At 39.3% G+C, this 20,222-nt stretch overlaps 1 protein-coding gene across 2 annotated transcripts; it reads left to right on the top strand.

Moving 5' to 3' along the window:
* The first annotated feature begins 119 nt into the window (after positions 1-119).
* On the top strand, positions 120-13,273 carry LOC113036606 (toll-like receptor 1). 2 transcript variants are annotated; one of them, XM_026193028.2, is made up of 2 exons: positions 120-563; positions 9,308-13,273. In XM_026193028.2, the coding sequence occupies exon 2, from the start codon at positions 9,314-9,316 to the stop codon at positions 11,765-11,767; it is 2,454 nt and encodes an 817-aa protein (XP_026048813.1). In that variant the 5' UTR covers positions 120-563; positions 9,308-9,313; the 3' UTR covers positions 11,768-13,273. The 2 variants fall into 2 exon arrangements, with proteins under 2 accessions (XP_026048813.1, XP_026048804.1); XM_026193019.2 differs by lacking the exon at positions 120-563 and adding an exon at positions 2,300-3,626.
* The last annotated feature ends 6,949 nt before the right edge of the window (positions 13,274-20,222 follow it).

Below are 20,222 nucleotides of genomic sequence, written 5' to 3'. Positions count from 1 at the left end.
TTAGTAAAGGCCCATTTCATTGATTTTTAGAATATTTTAAAATCAGTTCATGTTTCTCAAACTACAGACCAACGTCTTTTAGGGTGCCAAAACAAAAAACAAAACAAAATCTGAAGTATTAGTTTGCTTAAAACAATAACGTAAACTAAATCCAAGGAACTGATTTCATTACTTTCACTAGCTCCGCTTATTTATACATTTTTATCACAGTTTACTTCTATAAAATACACTGTTACATAAAAAGGGAAGTGAAAAGAGGATGTTGAAGTGAGAAAAGCATAAGTAGTCTGGGAATTGCTTTCATTTCTATGCCTGTTTCCGCTCAGCTTCATGTTGTTTTTACTGTAACTTAAAAACTATTAGCAACTACTGCTGGAGCAGTGCTAACGCATGACTTTTGGTCACATTTAATCCAAATTTTATTTGGTGGTATACCTTTCTCGATCAGTCAGTTTTGTCTTACTGATTTCCTTTTTTCCCCATATCCAGAGATTTGGAACCACTGTGACTCTGATGATTTTGTACGTGAGACTTAAAAACGTGACCATCAGACCACAATAAAGGTTAGTGCTCTTTTTTTTATCCGTCTATGAACTAAATGGTGTTTTCCAGAGTGGTTTTTTTATTGTGGTTTTGGATTTTTTTATTTTATTTTAATATCTAGATTACATGAGTCAAGAAAAACACTTAATTGAAAGTAATCTAAAATATGACGATGTCAAATGTCTGCTTTTAAAGTTTTGGTGGGATTTATGAATGCATAAATAATCATAAACTCATACCATGATATGAAATGGCAGTATTTTATATTTATGACAGTATTAACATTCCCTTTTTGCTCACACTGTTTTTTGATATTTAGAAAAAGCAGCTTTTCTAAATGTCTATTTGCTTTCTTTGTTGTCCCCAACAATATATATATATATATATATATATATATATATATATATATATATATATATATATATATATATATATATATATATATATTTATATATTTATATATTTATATATATATATATATAAAAAGATTCCAACAAAACTGACACCAAGAAAACCACGGGAATTAAAGAAAACAGAGCAACAATTCCATGATAAGCACACAGCAAGCCACATTCACAAAGGAAAAACTCACTTCCAGAAAAAACGGTAAACCAAACCAATTAGAATTTAACCAGTTCAAAAAAATTAAAAGTAAGTCTGATCTTAAAGAAAGTAACCAGTGTTGTTCCAGGTAAGTTCCTTTCAAAATGATGTTTTCACATCACTCTGGCCTGTTCCTTAAATTTCTTTCATCTTTCTGCTCAGCCAAATTTCTTTTTAGCCTTGATGCTTTTAATACACGTCTGGCATATTTTTAGTATACTGACTAAAATCAAAAAGTGTTACATAAACTATTTTTTTTTAAACCCATAAAACCCAGTAATATTCTAGCAGCAGAAAAATAGCGCACAATAACTGAAATTTACCGTGTTTACATTTGTCATCATGTAAAAACACAGAAATTGTCTATAATTAAAATACACAAAAAAGTCCATATTTTTTTTTACGTTGTATTACATTAAAATACAGTTCTTTTAGGTGTAAATGGAAATTAAACAATATTAGAAATATACAGAAAATGTTATTGTAATTACATTACAGATCTTATCAAGTGCATACTGATGGATGTGAATATTGAAAGAGTTTAGCTAAATAAAACACTAAATTTACTTTGTGTAATAATTTCATAATACTGCTGTAATGCACTAATACAGAAAACTCCTAACAATTTGTAAAAGTAAATGTAGTGGGTTAGATGTGGTGGATGTTGGTTCAAACATGCTTTCTGTGAATGCAGCATGAACATTAACCTCTCCCTTAGCTGTTAATCAGATGTTGGTTATAAGGAACAACTGTAGTCTACTCCTGAGCTCTGGCAGTTTGCACTAATTTCTGTTCAAGGTGGCAAAGATCACAGCCTGTTAAGTATTGCAGACCGCATTCATTTCCCCTGGCAACTGGTTAATATAGAATAGAATAGAATAGAATAGAATAGAATAGAATAGAATAGAATAGAATAATCCTTTAATTGTCCCACAAGGGGAAATTTGGTTGTAACAGCAGCCAAAAAGACACATATACAAACAAACAGTACACAGGACACGGAACAGAAACATACACAATTTTTCTTACATTAAGGACAATGGTTACTATAAACAGAGTACTGTACAGTTATTAAATTAAATAAAAATAACTACAGGTAAGAGGCAAACCAGGTTGTAGTGCGAATCGGTTAATTAACTTATTGCAGTTACAGCGCAGATGTAAACATCTATGTTTTTTGGGAGCAGTTCTGATTGTACAGTACAGTTCTGATTGTACAGTCTGACAGCTGCAGGGAGGAATATAATAATAATACTATAATAATAATATGTATAACTATTAAAGGGTAAGTAGGATCCTCATGGGTTATCTATCGTAGGGTGGACACTGGATGATTGTTTTCCCTCTCTTGTTACAGGCCTACACACTGCTGCTGTCTTGTTGTAGCCTTGTTGTTGCTTTGCTGTTATTTATGGACTGGCATTGACTGGTTCATTGTTTTATGGTGTTTTCATCTTAACTGTTTGTTATATTGTAATTGTGCTTTTAAAAGGAGTTGTATTTTAGAGTGTGTGCATTTGTTCTTGTCTCCTTATATTTTATTTCCTGAGTTGTTTGCTGTTTTGTATGCCACAACTTCTAGGTTCTTTTTGATTTTGCTTTAGTGGCGGCACAGTCGCTTGTTGTGGGGGCTAGGCACGTGTGGTAAAATTCTCTCAGATGCATGTGAATGTACACACCGGGAAATGGGTATAACGCACCATTTAACAGTTTGGTAATGCCAGCCCTGCAACCTAGTTCTTTTTTTTGCAGCTCTGTGCTTTTAGTTTTTTTTTTCTTAAAAGCTTTGCATGTGGTAGAGGGGATACCAGGGGAGAGGCTATTGCATGAGGAAAGCAGGACAGGACAGGACTGAGCCTTAGGACCTATCTCTTTGTGCAAAAAGGTACAGAATAAATGCTGGCAGCCTTTTAGTGGGACTCGTGCTCACAGTACCGCACTGTGAAAATCATCTGACATTCTCCAAAGAATATCAGAACCAGACTAGCATCCAGTTCTCCTTAAAGATGAGAAAATGTTCTCATTTCAGGGAAGATGGCTGCTGAAAGTGTTCTTCTCTATATCATCTTGTGCTAGGATTTATCTTCAAGAAGCATCATTTGAATTAAATACAAAAAACAAACAAAAAAATAATTTGTAGTTAGTAAGTAAACATTGACTTTAATTATGTAACCCTGGTAAGATTTACAGCAATCAGAAGTACAGGGTTCTTTGAATGCATCGTAGTTCTAGTTTGATAGTTTAATTTCCGGGCTTGCCCTGAAGGCATCATCTGCAGCTCGGTGCGCGTGAAGGTGTGGTGTAGGGGGAAAAGGACGGCAAGGAAAAACTCCATGCTGCCGCGAGCACGGTTTTTCCCAGTTGAAAGAGAGAAAAGAGATTCTATTAACATTTGTGAGAGCGCTGTCGTTAGCGGTGAACCACAGACGGGTACCTACCTCAAAGGAGTCGGAGTGTTTTGAACTTTTTGAACTATTCTGGTGAGTTAGCCTAGCTCACTTAGCACCGCTATCCGATTGTTAAGTGATGACGTGAGGAATCCTACTTCCGGGCCTAAAGTAGTCTGCGTTTAATATGGCTTTTGTGTTGTTAACATGTTTAATGTTATGTATTTTCTTCTATTTAATCTCAAAAAGCTCCTAAAACAGTCAGTGATCACTGTTGACCTCCCTCTGCTTTTATTACCGCTAATCATTTATTTAAGCTCAGTTTTTAAAACCTTACGATGTAACTACAGCTAGGGCTGCTCGATTATGGCAAAAATGATAATCACGATTATTTTCACTGAAATTGAGATCTCGATTATTTGACGATATTTATTTAACTCTTTAAGACCTACCATAGAACCAAGTCCGCCAGAGCTTATATTATATTTTTACATGTTGTAGTGCCATTTGTGGGAGCATTTCAAGTTGCTATACAACTATTATAGCCCATATTTTAATAATATGTATGCATTAAGTCCATAGTAACTACATTAATTGCAAAAAAGTGCAATAAACTACAAAAAAAAATTTTTGTTTTTTTTGCATATATTTCTACTTGGAGAAATTTAAGAGGCTTATCCTTCAAAACTTTAAATACAAAAAAGTTGCAAAAAATAGTTTACAACAGGAAATTTATTTTGAGTGTCTTCATAGTTTTATTTTGGAGATACATCAATTTTTATATACTGCAGGAAAAACGAAAAAACAATCCTATGATGCAAATTTGCAAAGAAAACAGCATCAAAATAAACTATTTCCAGCAGTGCAATTCAAGTTCTAAGCATCCCAGAAACTATTCAGAAAAGTCAAACATGACCAGTATAGGCTTTTAAGGCCTACAAGTAAAAAAACTACAATTTCCGCGAAAATGACGTCACTTCCGGTTTCGGGCAGGAAATGGCGGACATGTGACAGTTCGCGCTGACGTCTGTTTAACTGTGGGAAGTGTTACGAACAGCTGATCGGATCGGCAAAGCCTGTTTCTGGAATATTATGTTTTTGTTCCTGCAAGCGCTTTTTATGCAGTTTTTGCAAAGCTTTATGTGGAAGGAAACCGTGACCGAGGACAAACTGATGGCATCAGATGTAAGTACAACTCCTCCGGTTTCATATGCAAAACAAATTATTGCGCTAGCTTACACGGTCCAGGTTCTACAGGGATTTAAAAATAGTTATGCAAAACGGAGCGTGCTGCTCTGACCGGATCTAAAGGGTTAACAATGACTTTAAAAAATAATATAAAATAGTGTGCAACACCACTGAAGTTTTTTTTACCTCTCTTTTCAACCAACGGCAGTCACTCTCCTCTCCAAATAACTTCTGCTTAGCTTTCCGAGCTTCCCTCGGGTCCTCTTAATCAGCGGTCTCCAACCTTTTTTGCGCCACGGACGGTTTATGCCCGACAATATTTTCACGGACCGGCCTTTAAGGTGTCGCGGATAAATGAGGGAGGGGCCAATAATCGGCTCAGTCATTTTTAATGATCGTTGAAAGCCCAGATCGTAATCGTGATTAAAATTCGATTAATTGAGCAGCCCTAACTACAGCCCATCCCATGCAGCAGTATATGAATGACTAGGTTCAAGGTTCAAGGTTCTTTATTTGTCACATGCATAGTTATACAAGTATAACACACAGTGAAATGTAGCCTGACACGCTCCTCGACATGTGCAAAAAAAATTGGGGGGGGGGGGTGTAGAGGAAGAACATTATATATATATATATAGTATATAGTATATACATTGGGTGAATGTGCAGTAGTAGCAGCAAGCAGGTGAATTCTGTACATTAATATGAATAGACATCTGACTATTTTACAGGATAGACAATATAAACATATTTAAAATTAAAGGAATTGAAATGTACATTGTGCCTTGGTTTAGTGTCTGGAAGAGTCCTGACTCAGTCAATTATAGATGATGTGAGAGGGCGGGTGTGTGTGTTTAGGGCACGGATGGCTTGGGGATAGAAGCTCCTCTTGAGTCTCTCTGTCCTTGCCCGGAAGATGCGGAACCTTCTACCAGATTGCAGAAGTTGGAACAGTTTGTTGCCAGGATGGGACGGGTCCTTCAGTATCTGCGCTGCTCTAGTCCGGCATCTCCTGGTGTAGGTGTCCTGAAGCGGGGGGAGAGCAATCCTGCAGCAGCGTTCTGCTGTACGGATCACTCTCTGGAGAGCTTTTTGGTCCTTCACACAGCTGTTCCCAAACCACGATGTCATGTTCTGTGTGAGGATGCTCTCCACAGCGCCTGTATAGAAAATCCTGAGGATCTTTGGAGAGACCCTGAACTTCCTCAGTTGTCGTAGGTGATACAGGCGCTGCCTAGCCTTTTTGGTCTGGACCTGAATGTGGGCAGCCCATGTCAGGTCTGAGGAGATGTGGACTAACCTCGTATTGTGGATGGATTATCTCAGTTGTTCTCCTGGCTGAAGTTTGGTCATTTTACAGCATCCTGCCATGCGATTACATTTGTTCCTGACCACCGAGAACACTCACGTTAACTTTTATCGAGTGGAAAAAAGGTTAGCTTGTTTATATTATGCTAACATAGCTGTGTCGCTAGCGGTCACGTAGCACATCATTATATACCAGCTAGCCCAACTTCAGTAACCCTACAAACGTCACTGCTGTTTAGTTTTCTGTCTTCATTTATGCTGGAAGTGATAACAGAGCTGTACGTTTTAATTTGTTTCCAAAACCCCGCAGTCAGGACATGCTATATTGTATTTAGATAGAAGCTAGCGAGCTAACTCCCTGCTAACTTCTAACTCCGTTAAATGTCATAAATTCCGTTTTCATGGATGCCTGGATGTTAAACTCAATTGTTACACCTGGTAGAGCAGAACGCTGATCATTTTATTAAAGATGAAAGACTTTAGACAGTTTTTCAACTCTCAGTAATGCCATAGTGATCATTTGATATATGGACCTACAGCGGAGTTTAGACCCAGACACGGCTAGTGACGTCAGACTGAAGAACCGGATTGCAGTTCAATGCACTGAAAAAAATAACTAACCAGTCAGAATAGTAGTAAATGTGTTTAATGATGTTTAAGATGTGTTTTTATAGTATTGTGACGTTGTGACAGTTTTGTTTATTATGAGTGTCTAGTGTTTTTCTTTTCTTGGGCCTGCTAGTTCAGCCGCGGCCAGCTAAGTGGTTATGCGCAGTTCACGTGCAATAGCTGTGCTGTAGCTGTAACTGCGGGTGATGCACAGTAATACCGGTGTATTTACTTTTAAGGTGTCACAAGATGCAAATTTATTTTAATATTTAAAAAGAACCAAGGACATTAGGAACAAGGACATTTAAGGAATGTGGACATCTAACATTCTGCGTATTTGTGTGCAGACTGTTTTTTTTTTTTTGTTTTTTTTTTTGAGGTACAGTTCCATGTGTGCCGAGTGAGGAGCTGGTATCATGAGTCTAAGACACTGTTGCTGTTGTGGAGGCCTTCTGTGTGTCAGGACGCCGACACGTTGATGCCTGCCGTACTAGGAGGGCGGTAGGGAAAAAAACAAAAGGAAGCCCACCTGAGAGATACCTTATCATTTTCTTTTGCTACTTTTTCCCCGCCTGAGATTCAGGTCGTTTTCAGTTCTTAACCCAGGACAGTGGGTAACTGAATAAACTGACACCATAAAGAACTGGACACTCACATGCTATTTTCTTTTCTTTTTCCTTTTCTTTGGGGTGTTGAAATATTGTTTCTTGTCTTACATCTATTTTGATTGTTTCAATTATTTTTGTGATGCATTTGAGATAGTTACTGCATTTGAAGTTATCCCTACATTGAGGATGAGTAAAGGGAACTGATCCAAAGGAAATATATATAAAGCAAACTTTGTTTCATAAACCTGTGGTTGTGCGTGTTATGTGGGTTGGAAGTCTTATTGCTCTTACAGAGTTGCTACTGCCAATCTCCTTCCCAAACCTAGATTCGGATATTGTAGACATTGCACTTGGGTGAGCAGTATAGATCATCTCTTTATAGATAGAGGGACACACGTCCAGGTTACAATTACATTGATACTGACATTAATATATATTTTTTTGATATATCACCAAGCAAATCATTGAGAGTTTGCAAAGTTTTTGTAGAGTTATTCTTGCACTAGAGTAGTGTGTATGTAAAGAGTTTAGGTTAAGTGGAAAGTCTAAATTAATTATATTGTGTAACAGCGTGAGCAGCATTTGCATATGCATGTGTGATCTGTCATGAAGGATCGAGTGAGAGGCATAGAAATGCAGTACTTCAAATGAAAGTGAAACCTACAATTTAATTAGAATGTATGCAGAATATCCACGGGGAAAAAATAAAAACATCTGGAGAACAGGGAGCACATGAGTGGAGGTTAAAGAATGACCTGAACATGAACAAAGGAAATGATACAAAGGAAGCAAAACTAAATGCAAGACACAGGAGAGAAATGACTACCCCCCAAAAAACAAAAACAAAAAACTGGAAGAGAGAATCATTTGAAACAGGAATACACAGAGATTATAACAATACGTAATAATAATGATAACAATTAACACCAAAGGACCTCATGGAGAGTGAAAAACACTGAGGGAAGAACCTGAAGTCTATTATCAAGACGACATTAACTACAGTACTTGTCATATTTATCTGTAAAGTAACCCTGCATCATTCATCAGTCAGTTTTGTGTAATTTTATACTAAATGAATCAAAATTTGGATGTAGTTCTAGAATTAAATTAGAATTTAGCTGTAATATTTTTTAAATAAACATAGCTTATAAGTGATCAGTATCATAGCTTATCTCTCCTCCTCTCACACACTGAGCACCGACTCCCCACAGTTTCTTTTTCTTCAAAAACAGTTTCCCCACTGTGCAATACCAAATTCTATGTGCAATAACACTATTTATTACATATTACTTTTTAAAACTGGCTTGTATATTTGTATATAGTGCTGCAGAACTGTGCCACCACCCCACCCCACCCCCCACCAAGTGAGTAGGAGATGCTCTGTATCTCATTGTACAAATGTATAGAGACAATAAAGGCATTCTGTTCTATTCTATTCTCTTCTATAAATCATGTTAAGCTTGCAACTGTATTTTTACACTCTTTTTATGTGTAACAATGAATACATTTTCTGTAAATGCATGTAAAAAAACATGTTTATTCATAAGTACACTTCTCTATTTATTTTTTATTAAATCAGATATGTTAATGCAGAGAATATTTCTTGTAATTTTACTGATATTTCATGTGTTTAAAATGACAGGAAAATGCTGTAAAATTTATATGAAAATTCTGAAATTACAGATTTTTCTAACAGTGCAAGTCTGACTTCAAATTAAAATGTTTTAATTTGAGACGTAACAATTATTTCTAACACTCTACTGAAGTTTCAGTTTCCAATTTTTGCATTATTCAGTTGATAAAAACCTAATTTGTACATTTATCAATTTGTCTACCCTAATTAAAAACTTAAACTGTTTAATTAAGGCATTGCACACTGAATCCTTTAAAATGATTACATCAAATCCACACCTCTCTACAGCAATTACTAAGCATTATAACCACCACAAAGAATTTATTGTAGGACTTTTGAACATTTCTTTTTGATGTATCCAACACTCTGACAACTGATGGTAAAAATAAATAATATTATGAAAGCTAATACCTATATCTTTTATTTAGGCAACAATGAGGGTCACAGCAGCCGTACTCTGGACAGCAGCCGTGTTGGTGGGACTTCAGAAGAGCACTTCATCACCTGACAACTTTGTAGACCGATCATCCCAAAACCTCTCCTCTGTCCCAACTGACCTGCCACAGACGACTGAGTTTTTAGACCTCTCTCGCAACTACATACGTCAGCTTCACAATGGAGACTTTCAAAAAACCACTCACCTCAGGTTCCTGAATGTGTCATGGAATAATTTGGAGGAGATCGATCCACAGACTTTTCTTAACACGCCTCTCCTGGAACATCTGGACCTGTCGCACAACAATCTCAAGAACCTCTCAAGTCAACAATACCTGCTACACACAGTGAACCTCCTGGTGCTAAACTTGGCCTTTAACAGATTTCTTACCATGACATTGGGGAGTGAGTTCAGCTCTCTTGTAAAACTGGAAAGATTAACAGTTGGAGCAAAAAACATCAGCGTGGGTGACTTCAAGAACATTGCTAAAATGAAACTACGTACATTGACGTTATTACTAGAGGATGGACTTTATTATGAAGCAGGCAGCCTGGAGGATGTTCATGCTCAAAGGCTGCAGATAGCCTTTGGACATAATCAAAAAATTGACCGTAATCTGACTGCTGATGCTCTGTCTCTGTTTGCTGAAGTGGAGATGATGAATATGATAAATGGCTACAAAGACCTAAGTAAGCAGCTAAGAGAGACGGTGAAAATCCACACAACGAGTTTTTATCTCACCAACATAACAATTAAATGGCACGACTTAACTGAATATGTAAATGTGGCTCTAAATACAACTTTGAAACATCTTGATGCCTCTGATGTGCACATAATGCAGCCTCCTCGAGTTGAAACAGAAGTGATCAAAACATCACAGGTGATTTCTTTCACAGCCAGCCAGGCAGTGGTAACAAGTTTCTTCTTCTCACAGGAGGCTTTATACAACTTTTTCATCAGCATGCCAGTGGACAGTGTTGCGATTACTGACACGCCAATAATACACATGACCTGTCCCAAGTCACAGAGTCCAATACGCCAGCTGGATTTTTCTAATTGTGCTATGTCTGATTCCATCTTCTCAAGTGTGGTGGATGATAAATTTGTAGAATGTCAGAACCTGCGTAACCTGAAGAACTTGACTCTGATAGGCAACAGTCTTAAAAAACTTGAGATACTGAGCCAACGTTTTCAATATATGTCGTCCCTGCAACATCTGGACCTCAGCGTCAACTCCATAGGGTATGACCAGTCATCACAGTGCATCTGGCCAGCAAGCATCACCAATATAAATCTGTCTTCTAATAGTTTGACTGAGTCAGTTTTTCAATGTCTACCAAATGGGACACAGATACTGGACCTCCAGAACAACCAGATTTCGGTGGTTCCGCAATCCATCTTTAAACTGAAAAACCTTTCAACTCTGAATCTAAATGCTAACCGGCTGCGGGACCTGCCAGGTTGTGGCACTTTCCCCACACTCCACAAGCTTCTGCTCAGGTCAAATTCTCTCCATGCCCCATCTGTGAACATATTAGAAAGCTGTCCCGAACTGCATATCCTAGATGTCAGTTTTAACCCCTTCACCTGTACCTGCACTCTCAGAGGTTTCATAAAGCTCGCTATCAATTCTGAAAAGAGCAACAGCCAATCAGGAATTAAGCTGCTGAATTGGCCACAGGGCTATTACTGCACATACCCCGAGGATGTTAGAAACTCAACTTTAAGAGACATCTCGATCCCAGAGGTCTCCTGCAGCATTGGCCTTCTAGTGGTTGCAATTTTGGTTCCAGCAGGGACACTGATTATTTCCATTGTGATTCTGTGTCACTGTTTGGATGTTCCCTGGTACACGGGCATGATCTGGCAGTGGACAAGAGCCAAACATCGTGCAAGACTGCAACAAGCTCGGCCCGAGGATCTGGTGGGTCTGGAGTTCCACGCGTTTGTGTCTTATAGCCAGCACGATGTTGACTGGGTGCGCAATTCCCTTCTTCCCAACCTCGAAGGCCCCGCAGGAGGGCTTAGAATCTGTCATCACGAGAAACATTTTGTGCCGGGAAAGACGATCATTGAGAACATCATCAGCTGTGTGGAGAAATGCAGGCGCTCTGTGTTTGTCCTCTCTGCTCACTTTGTCAAGAGCGAGTGGTGTCATTACGAGCTCTACTTCGCCACCCACCAACGTCTCACTCTGGGCTCAGACAGCATTGTGCTGGTACTGCTTGAGCCTCTGCCTCAATACCTAATCCCATCCAAGTACTACCAGCTGAAGTCCATGATGAACCGCCACACATATCTGGAGTGGCCTCAAGACAGGGCAAAACAAAGGTTATTCTGGGCTAACCTCAGAGCTGCCCTACAGACTGACCTGCCCAATGCTCCAGTCACACAAGTACAGGAGCATTGGGCAGAGGAAAGACTTGAAGAGAGACAGGGGTTAATAGGGTAAAAAGAGGCATCAAAAGCATTTGGATACACTGGAAATACATCGTAGCTACCCTGAATCTTTAAAGACATGGTCACCTAATACCCTATCTATTCCATCTATTCCTCTTATCCAATTCAGGTTTACCCTATATCCCAGCTGAAATAGGGTGAGATGCTGGGTACAAGTCACTAGCCTGTCACAGGACTAACACATAGAGATAGACAATCATTCATACTCATAAACACAATTTCGATTCACCATTTAACACCAATAACTGCTTGACTTTGGACTGTGAGAGGAAGCTAGAATACCCAGAGAGAACCTATGCAGACACAGGTAGAAAAAGTAAGCACCACACAGGAAGGCCCCAGTTAGATGGTTGATTTGAACCCAGAACCTTTCTGTGAGGCAACAGTGTTCACCACCATGCCACTCTTCTAGGTAGCATGAATTAAAAGAAGAAATAATAATATAAAAAATATAAAAAATTATAGTTTTTTTTTCTAGTCAATGAAGCTCTGACATGATATACATAAATTATGAAATGTTGATTGATTGATTTACTATTTTATTAGCATTCTATAAGTTATTTAAGTTAAAAACAGGCGATTCACAAAAATTGCGGAAAAATCTTCACCTGTAAACTGTAAATTGCGAATTTAACAACTATGTAGAACACAAGGGGAAATTACTTTACAAGGATATCCCTGACAAGTTGTCTGCCAATTGGAAAGCTGGTGGTTCGATGCTTGGCTGTCAAATTGTGCTTGTTTGGATTCAATAAATCATTGCCAATAAATCATGCCAAAGTATCATTCTGCAAGATATTGAACTGCAATGCATTCACTGGAGTGTGAGTGAATGTTAGATTATATGGATGCCTGCATGTGTTGTACTAAGTGCTTTGAGTGCTCAAGCAGAGTAGAAAATTGCTACATTAAAAACAGTTCGTTTAAATACTGGTACGTTGTAACTGATATCATTTTTTAAATAATGCACTCAGTATATTATTCTCTAGAATGTTCTTTATTAGTAAATATATGTTACACAATGAGAAGGAATTCAGCCGGGTCTAATGAGGTTAGGACATAAGTTGAGTCTGTATATATTGTATATGTTGATAAAATCATCTGTTGATTTGTGCTAATTTGGATTCAACAAATCAGTATCGACATTGCCAAAGATAAACATTATTTTTGTGGGTGTTTTTGGTAAAATTTTATTCCAGGTCTTTCTTCCAACTATTAAATGCAACTATACTAGAGCCTGTTGTTCTACAAATTACAATAACCTTTTTCTTTTTTCATATAAAAATTTCAGTTGTGACACATTTCAAATGATATAGCTATTGTATTAAAATATGTGCAAAGTGACTGGGGTAATGTTTGATGTTGTGAAAGTTGGCCTACAGGCTTCTGTTGTTATTAAAGTGTAAAACTGTGAAGTATTGAAAATTTATCTTGTGTGATGGTGCTATTAAACTGGTCGTCCAGGGAGTAATAAAAACAGATTTTAATGTTGAAGAAAGAGTTATTATCAGGGTCAGTGTCATTTTGCAGTTCCTGCTGTGCAGTGAATTTGAAACTAATCAGTTCCAGACCATGTGTGTGAAATATCAGCTGCCATGGAAGAGTCATGAAGAATCATGCATCTTCTGACAAAAAAAACCCCCTCAAGTTGAATGAGAAACTTTTGTTGTCAAAAATGGTAAGATAGCATGGTCATCATGATATATTAACCAGGGCAGGATGGCAGCACAAAGATGCAACAAAAATGACTCTTTTCTGGTACCAAGGTAAGTTGTTGAGGATATCCTTAACTTTTCAGTTGCTCAACGCTACTGTCAATTGCTGCTGGCCAGCGTCATTGAAACTTTCTTTGAAGTTCACATTAGACTTTAACACTTGAATGAATGAATAAACTCTAGTAGAATGTTAAAATGTAATCAGTTGGTTTACACGCTAGGTAGCCACCGGGAGTGAGCCGGTACATACCTGAGCGCCCGGCCCCAGACACCCAGAACCACCAATGCACCAATGTCTGAGGGCATCAGCCAACGACAGATAGTGTGGTGGGGGAGATAGGCCCCCACACCTGGGAGGGCCTGAGATGTTCCCAGAGAGGTGGAGTCTAAGACTTGACCTGACATATAGACACAGACAAACAGGCACACACAGACACAAGTGTACATTCCCACTCTCATGCGCACATATACAAATACTTGTCACTCGCCAAACGTGGAGACAAACATAAATGGACACTGTACACACACTCACAATCCCTAAACATACTCTATACCCTAGGTCCAGGCACCTTCACCCTCAGAGAGGTGATGGTACCTAGACCCAGGAGATGATACCCTGTTCCCTGGGGTGGAGACAAGCAGGCCGCCCCCGCCCCCAGCAGCAGGGAGGCCCCACATCCAGACCCCAATCAGATGGCCAATTCCTCCGTACACCCCCTTCCCCGATGGTAAACAGAGAACGGGGTGTGAATAGAATAGAATAAACCTTTATTATCCCACGGATGAGAAATTTCGGTGTTACAGAACTCTTACAGCAAAGGACAATAAAATATAAAAGGAAGACACAAGGTGGTAAACAAACAAGCTGGTGAGTAAGATGACCAAAAGAATGTTAAGCTGCATTATAGAGTCTGACAGCTGCTGGTAAGAATGACTTGCGGTAGCGCTCCTTCCTACACTGTGGGTGTAAAACTCGACTGCTGAATGAGCTGCTCAGTGCTCATACAGTTTCATGCAGGGGGTGGGAGGTGTTGTCCATGATGGATATTAGCTTAGACAACATCCTCTCCTCCCCAACCTGCTCGATGGACTTCAGTGGACAGTCCAGGACAGAGCTGGCCCTCCTGACTAGTTTGTTGAGTTTCCCCCTGTCCCTCTCTGCCATTCCACCACTCATGCAGACCACAGCATAGAAAATAGCAGACACCACCACAGTGTCGGAAAATGTCCTCATGAGTGTCCTGTTCACCCTGAAGGATCTCACCCGCTGTAGCAGGTGGAGACGACTTAAACCCTTTTTGTAAAGTGCATTTGTGTTTGTGGACCAGTCCAGTTTGTAGTTGAGGTGAACACCCAGGTATTTGTACTCCTCCACCGTTTCAATGTCCAATTCCTGGATGTTCACTGGTGTAATAGGGGGTGGCTTCTTGCTGAAGTCAATCACCAGCTCCTTTGTCTTGCTGGCATTGATGCAAAGATCTGTTCTGTTCACACCAGTTGACGAAGTCATTGACGACCCCACTGTATTTCCCTCCGACACCTGACCCACAATGGCGGTGTCATCTGACAACTTCTGGAGATGGCAAGTGTCCGTGTTATAACTGTAGTCCGCAGTGTACAGGGTGAAGCGAAAAGGGGCGAGTACTGTTCCTTGTGGGGCCCCCGTGCTACAGACTACCACCTCAGAAACACAGTCCCGCAGCCTCACATACTGGGGTCTACTGGTGAGGTAGTCAATAATCCATGAGGACAGCTGATGGTCCACTCCAGCTCCCTGCATCTTCTCCCTTAGCACTGAGGGTTGGATTGTATTGAAGGCACTGGAGAAATCAAAAAACATGACTCAGTGTGCACCTGGTGCTCTCCAGATGAGAGAAGGCCCGATGCAGCAGGTACGTGACAGCGTCATCCGCCCCGATGTTCAGCTGGTAGGTAAACTGCAGCGAGTCTAGATCTCTCCCGACTAGTGGGCAAAGGTGGTGTAGAATGATACTCTCTGTTATATTCTCTCTTATAACTTAACTGGTAAGTAACGACGCCTTCTTTAGTTGTAGTAATTTACTTTAATAACCAGTCTAAGGAAAGGCGCAGGCATATCAATGCGCACATACACCACACTTTGTGTTCTCTACTTTGTAACAGAAAGTAGTACCACAAACTATAAACTGATTTTACTAAATACATAACAGTTCCTCCCATCCAACTTTGATGAACACAATAGGTACCAAACAATCAAAATATTTTCAGATAAATGCTGTAAACCAATAATTTAACTTGAACTGAAATATGACACCTACTCAGTGATTTACAACATGGAGGTAGGTTGTTTCCTCTTAAACATTTGAACTGCTTTCCTACAAAATTAACTTGAAACCTATAAGTTCAGTCTCTGAGGTGCTCTGCGATTTCTCTCAGGGTACCGTCTGCCTGTTTGGTCAGACTCCATAGTGCTCTGTGTGGGAAGTTCAGGTGTTTGAGCATTGGTAGTTTTACGTAAATCCTGAACCTCAGGTGGTGAAGCGAGGGCAAACTCTTCTGAATCTTGAGGTGTAGATGTGCTCTCAGGTTGCTGTGGAACCATGTGACTTTCCGCATCTACAATCTGATCAACATGTCTACGCCAGACTAAGTTGGCTCCAACATTTACAGTGTATGTCAGTGGTCCGGTCCGTGACAGAATCGTGCCAGGCTGCCATTTCTGACTTGGGTCTCTGTAGTCCCTGGCGAGAACTTTTTGTCCAACATTGAAGAATCTAGTTTTGTTTCTTGTTGCTTCCACCATGGAAGACTGTTTATCTTGGACATCCTTGCGAATGTCTGGTTTCAGCAAATCTAGACGTGATCTCAGATTCCGTCCCATGAAGAGCATTGCAGGTGTGTGTCCAGTTGTTGCATGAGTGGCGTTCCTGTAAGCCAGTAAGAAATTGTCTATTTTCTGTTGTAGCGGCTTCCCCTCTGTGCGACTGGCTTTCATTGACCGCTTGAAGGACTGTTGAAAGGTTTGGTAGAAACTTGTGGTAATAATTAACTAAGCCCAAGAAAGAGCGTAGCTGACTCACATTTTTAGGTTCTGGTGCCTTCAGGACTGCTTCAACTTTGTCCTTGGTTTTGTGGAGCCCATGTCTGTCGATCTTGTGTCCACAATACTCAATGGCATCCTTAAAGAACTTACATTTGTTTTTGTTTGCTCTCAGTCCATATTTTTCTAGCCTGGCCAGGACTGCTGTTAGGTTAGCCAGATGAGTCTCCTCATCAACACCAGTGACGATTATGTCATCCAGAAAACACTGTGTTCCTGGAATGCCTTGTAGGACCTGATCCATGGCACGTTGCCATACTGCTGGGGCACTGGCGATACCAAATACCAGTCTGTTGTACTGATATAGGCCTTTGTCAGTGTTTATTACCAGATATTTCCTGGATGTCTCTTCTACTTCCATCTGGAGATAAGCCTGGGCAAGGTCAATTTTTGAAAAGTGTTTGCCACCTGCTACTGCTGTGAATATGTCTTCTATCCGTGGAAGTGGGTACTGATCTATGCGGAGAACTGGGTTCACTGAAACCTTAAAATCACCACAGATCCGCACACTGTCACTTGCTTTCTTGCTTACTGATACTATTGGTGTAGCCCAATCTGACCATTCCACCTTGGTAAGTATTCCTTGCTCTTCCAAGCGTTGGAGCTCTGCTTCAACTTTAGGGCGTAAAGCATAAGGTACAGGGCGTGCCTTGTGGAATCTTGGTTTTGCATTGTCCTCTAGTATGATCTGTGCTTTAATATTTTTCAGGGTGCCGATTCCATCTTTGAACACCTGGGCATGGTTATTAAGGATCTGTTTCAGTCTTTCATCTACAGAATTTGCACTCAGGCCTCGTTCTAGTCTCATTGACTTTATTTCTTTCCAGTTGAGGTGGATGTGTTTCAACCAGTCACGCCCAAATAATGGCACACCTCCATTTTTCAGAACATAAAGTTCCAGGTTGCATTTCTTTTTCTCATATTCCACTTTCACTTTTAGTTTTCCCAGAGGAGTTATTCTTTCACCTGTGTACGTTTTCAGTTTCACTGAGGTGTGCTTCAGTTTCAGATTGGGAATTTGTTTCTGTAATCTTCATATGAAATCAGTGAGAGAGCACACCCAGTGTCCAGTTCCATCTGTAACTCAATCCCTTGTATTTTAGGTGTGAGCCATATTGCATCATTATCTTTCTCTTGCATTGTGTACAGTTCCAGGCATGCCAAATCCATTCTTTAATTGATTTCGTTTATGAAATCGGAAACGTTCGGCTATAACCAGTGGCTTCGGTTGGAAATGTTTTTGGAGCACTTCTGTGATCTCCTTGAAACTTTTGTCAGCTGGTTTGGTCGGTGTGATGAGGCTGCGCAACAAGTTGTATGTTTTCGCTCCCATCACACTCAGTAACACAGCAACTTTCCTCTCATCCTCTACTTTGTTAGCCCGACAATACTGTTCAACTCTCTCTACATATGTTGTCCAATCCTCTGTGCCATTATCAAAAACGTCCATTTGTCCAACGCCTCCTGACATTTTCTCGGTATTTTTATAAGCGTCCTTCACTTAAAAGAATTGATGTTACTCACGTCCTCTCTTTAGCCAGGCAGGTGAGCTAGCATCCACACGGAGGGTTAGTTGTTTTGGCCCTAACCTTTTTCGTGTCTTTTTGGCCACTTTCACAAGGATTTCCCCCTCTCTGTCGTCCAATGCACATCAGGGATCCGTTTTAATCCTCGTCGCCAGTCTGTTATATTCTCTCTTATAACTTAACTGGTAAGTAACGACGCCTTCTTTAGTTGTAGTAATTTACTTTAATAACCAGTCTAAGGAAAGGCGCAGGCATCTCAATGCGCACATACACCACACTTTGTGTTCTCTACTTTGTAACAGAAAGTAGTACCACAAACTATAAACTGATTTTACTAAATACATAACACTCTCCATGGTCTTCATCAGGTGTGAAGTCAGGGCAACGGGTCTGATAAACAGGACATTTGCATAATGAGTCACTTGAGTCACTCTCACAGAAACAGAAATCCTTCTTGAGTCTTGGTAATTCATCAAGTCACTGTGTGTTCTCTGGAGGAGGAAAAGGATAAAAAAAAAAATACATGTAATAAATGAAAACAGACATGAGCAGAAATCTGGTTTTATGAGCTGGCTTAAAATAAACAGAGGCTTAAATTTATATGGCCCATGCAATAAAAGTAAGTCAGAAATACTGCAGGATCCATTTTCCTTATACACACACATAATTAGCAAAACGTGATGTTTTCAAATTAAAAAAAGAAAAATATGGCATCATGATAATGAAACCCACATGAAACATGTTCACATATCAAATGAAATCAAGTGTTATGAAAAGACAAAATAACTACATTTGCTGTACAAAGACAGCCAGTTTTCTGTTATCTTATAGCCAGAAGCTGCTATAACCGAATCAGCAGTGTTCTTTTAGAATTTGATCAAACTGTTCCAGGTGAGATTAGTGACACTGGCTTATAAGATGATATTCAATTGAGCTCCTATTGCTTTTTGCGTAGCAGTCGCTGACCCAAGGCAAGATTGGCACTGCCAGAGTAAAAACATTGCTCGGAACTGGGTTAATGCGAGTGTGTGTCTGTTTATCTGTCTGCACACACACACATAGCTTCCCCATCACAAAAAAAAATGTGTTAAAAACCAAACAAACAAACAAAAATGTGTCTAGAGACCAGGAGCAAAACCCTCCTCAAGGCAATAATATACACTGAATCCAATTTCTGGACTTTATCTCCATTTTTTAATATACATTATTGTATAAGTTTCTCTCCATAAAATGCACTGTTGCATAAAAAGGGAAGGTAAAAGAGGATGAAGAGCCTGGGAACTTATTTTTATTTCTGTGCCTGTTTCTGCTCAACTTCATGTTTTTTTTTACTGTTACTTAGAAACTAAAATTAGCAACTGTTGACTCAGTGCTGATGCTTGCCTTTTGGTCACATTTGAGCCAGACTTCATTTGCTGCTACATGTTCCTCTATCAGTCAGTTTTGTTTGACTGATTTCCATTTCTTTTCCCATATAGAGATTTTGAACCATTGTGACTCTGATATTTTTGGTACTTGAGACTTCAAAATGTGACCATCAGACGGCAACACAGGTTAGTGGACTCTTAACCATCTTTGAATAAAATTGTGTTTTCCTTTGAATTAATGTGAATGTGGTTTTGGGTTTTCTTTATTTTAAGATTTAGATTGAAATAAATAAAATCAAATTCTGGGCAGAATCGACCCAGTAAAGACACCAATCCATCACACTGGGTGGCTCTGTGAAATGTCAGCTGTATAAAGACCTCCACCATGGTACTTCATACTACACCAGAGTCATTAACTGATAGATCAACAAATAAATGGGAGAAAAGTTCTTATTTTTTCATTATCTACTACAGACAATTCTGAAAAAGGGACATCTGTCAATTAACAAAAACTTTGTTTTATATTTGCATGACATCTGACCGATGAGCTACTAGAACCATTTATTTAATTTTACACATTTATTTATTCATGACAGACACATGATGATGATTTCCAAATACCAGATTTTTGTTATCACTCAGATGATAAAAACCTGATTTGTGCTTTTATCAATCCTGTCTTATTTAAACAAGTTTAGAAAGGATACTGTTTCACACTGCTTCCTATAAAGTGATCGTTAAGTCAAATCCTTACTTCTCC

The sequence above is a fragment of the Astatotilapia calliptera genome, chromosome 2, assembly GCF_964374335.1.
Source record: "Astatotilapia calliptera chromosome 2, fAstCal68.1, whole genome shotgun sequence".
Lineage (NCBI taxonomy): Eukaryota > Metazoa > Chordata > Actinopteri > Cichliformes > Cichlidae > Astatotilapia > Astatotilapia calliptera.
This window is presented reverse-complemented; position numbering and strand designations above follow the sequence as displayed.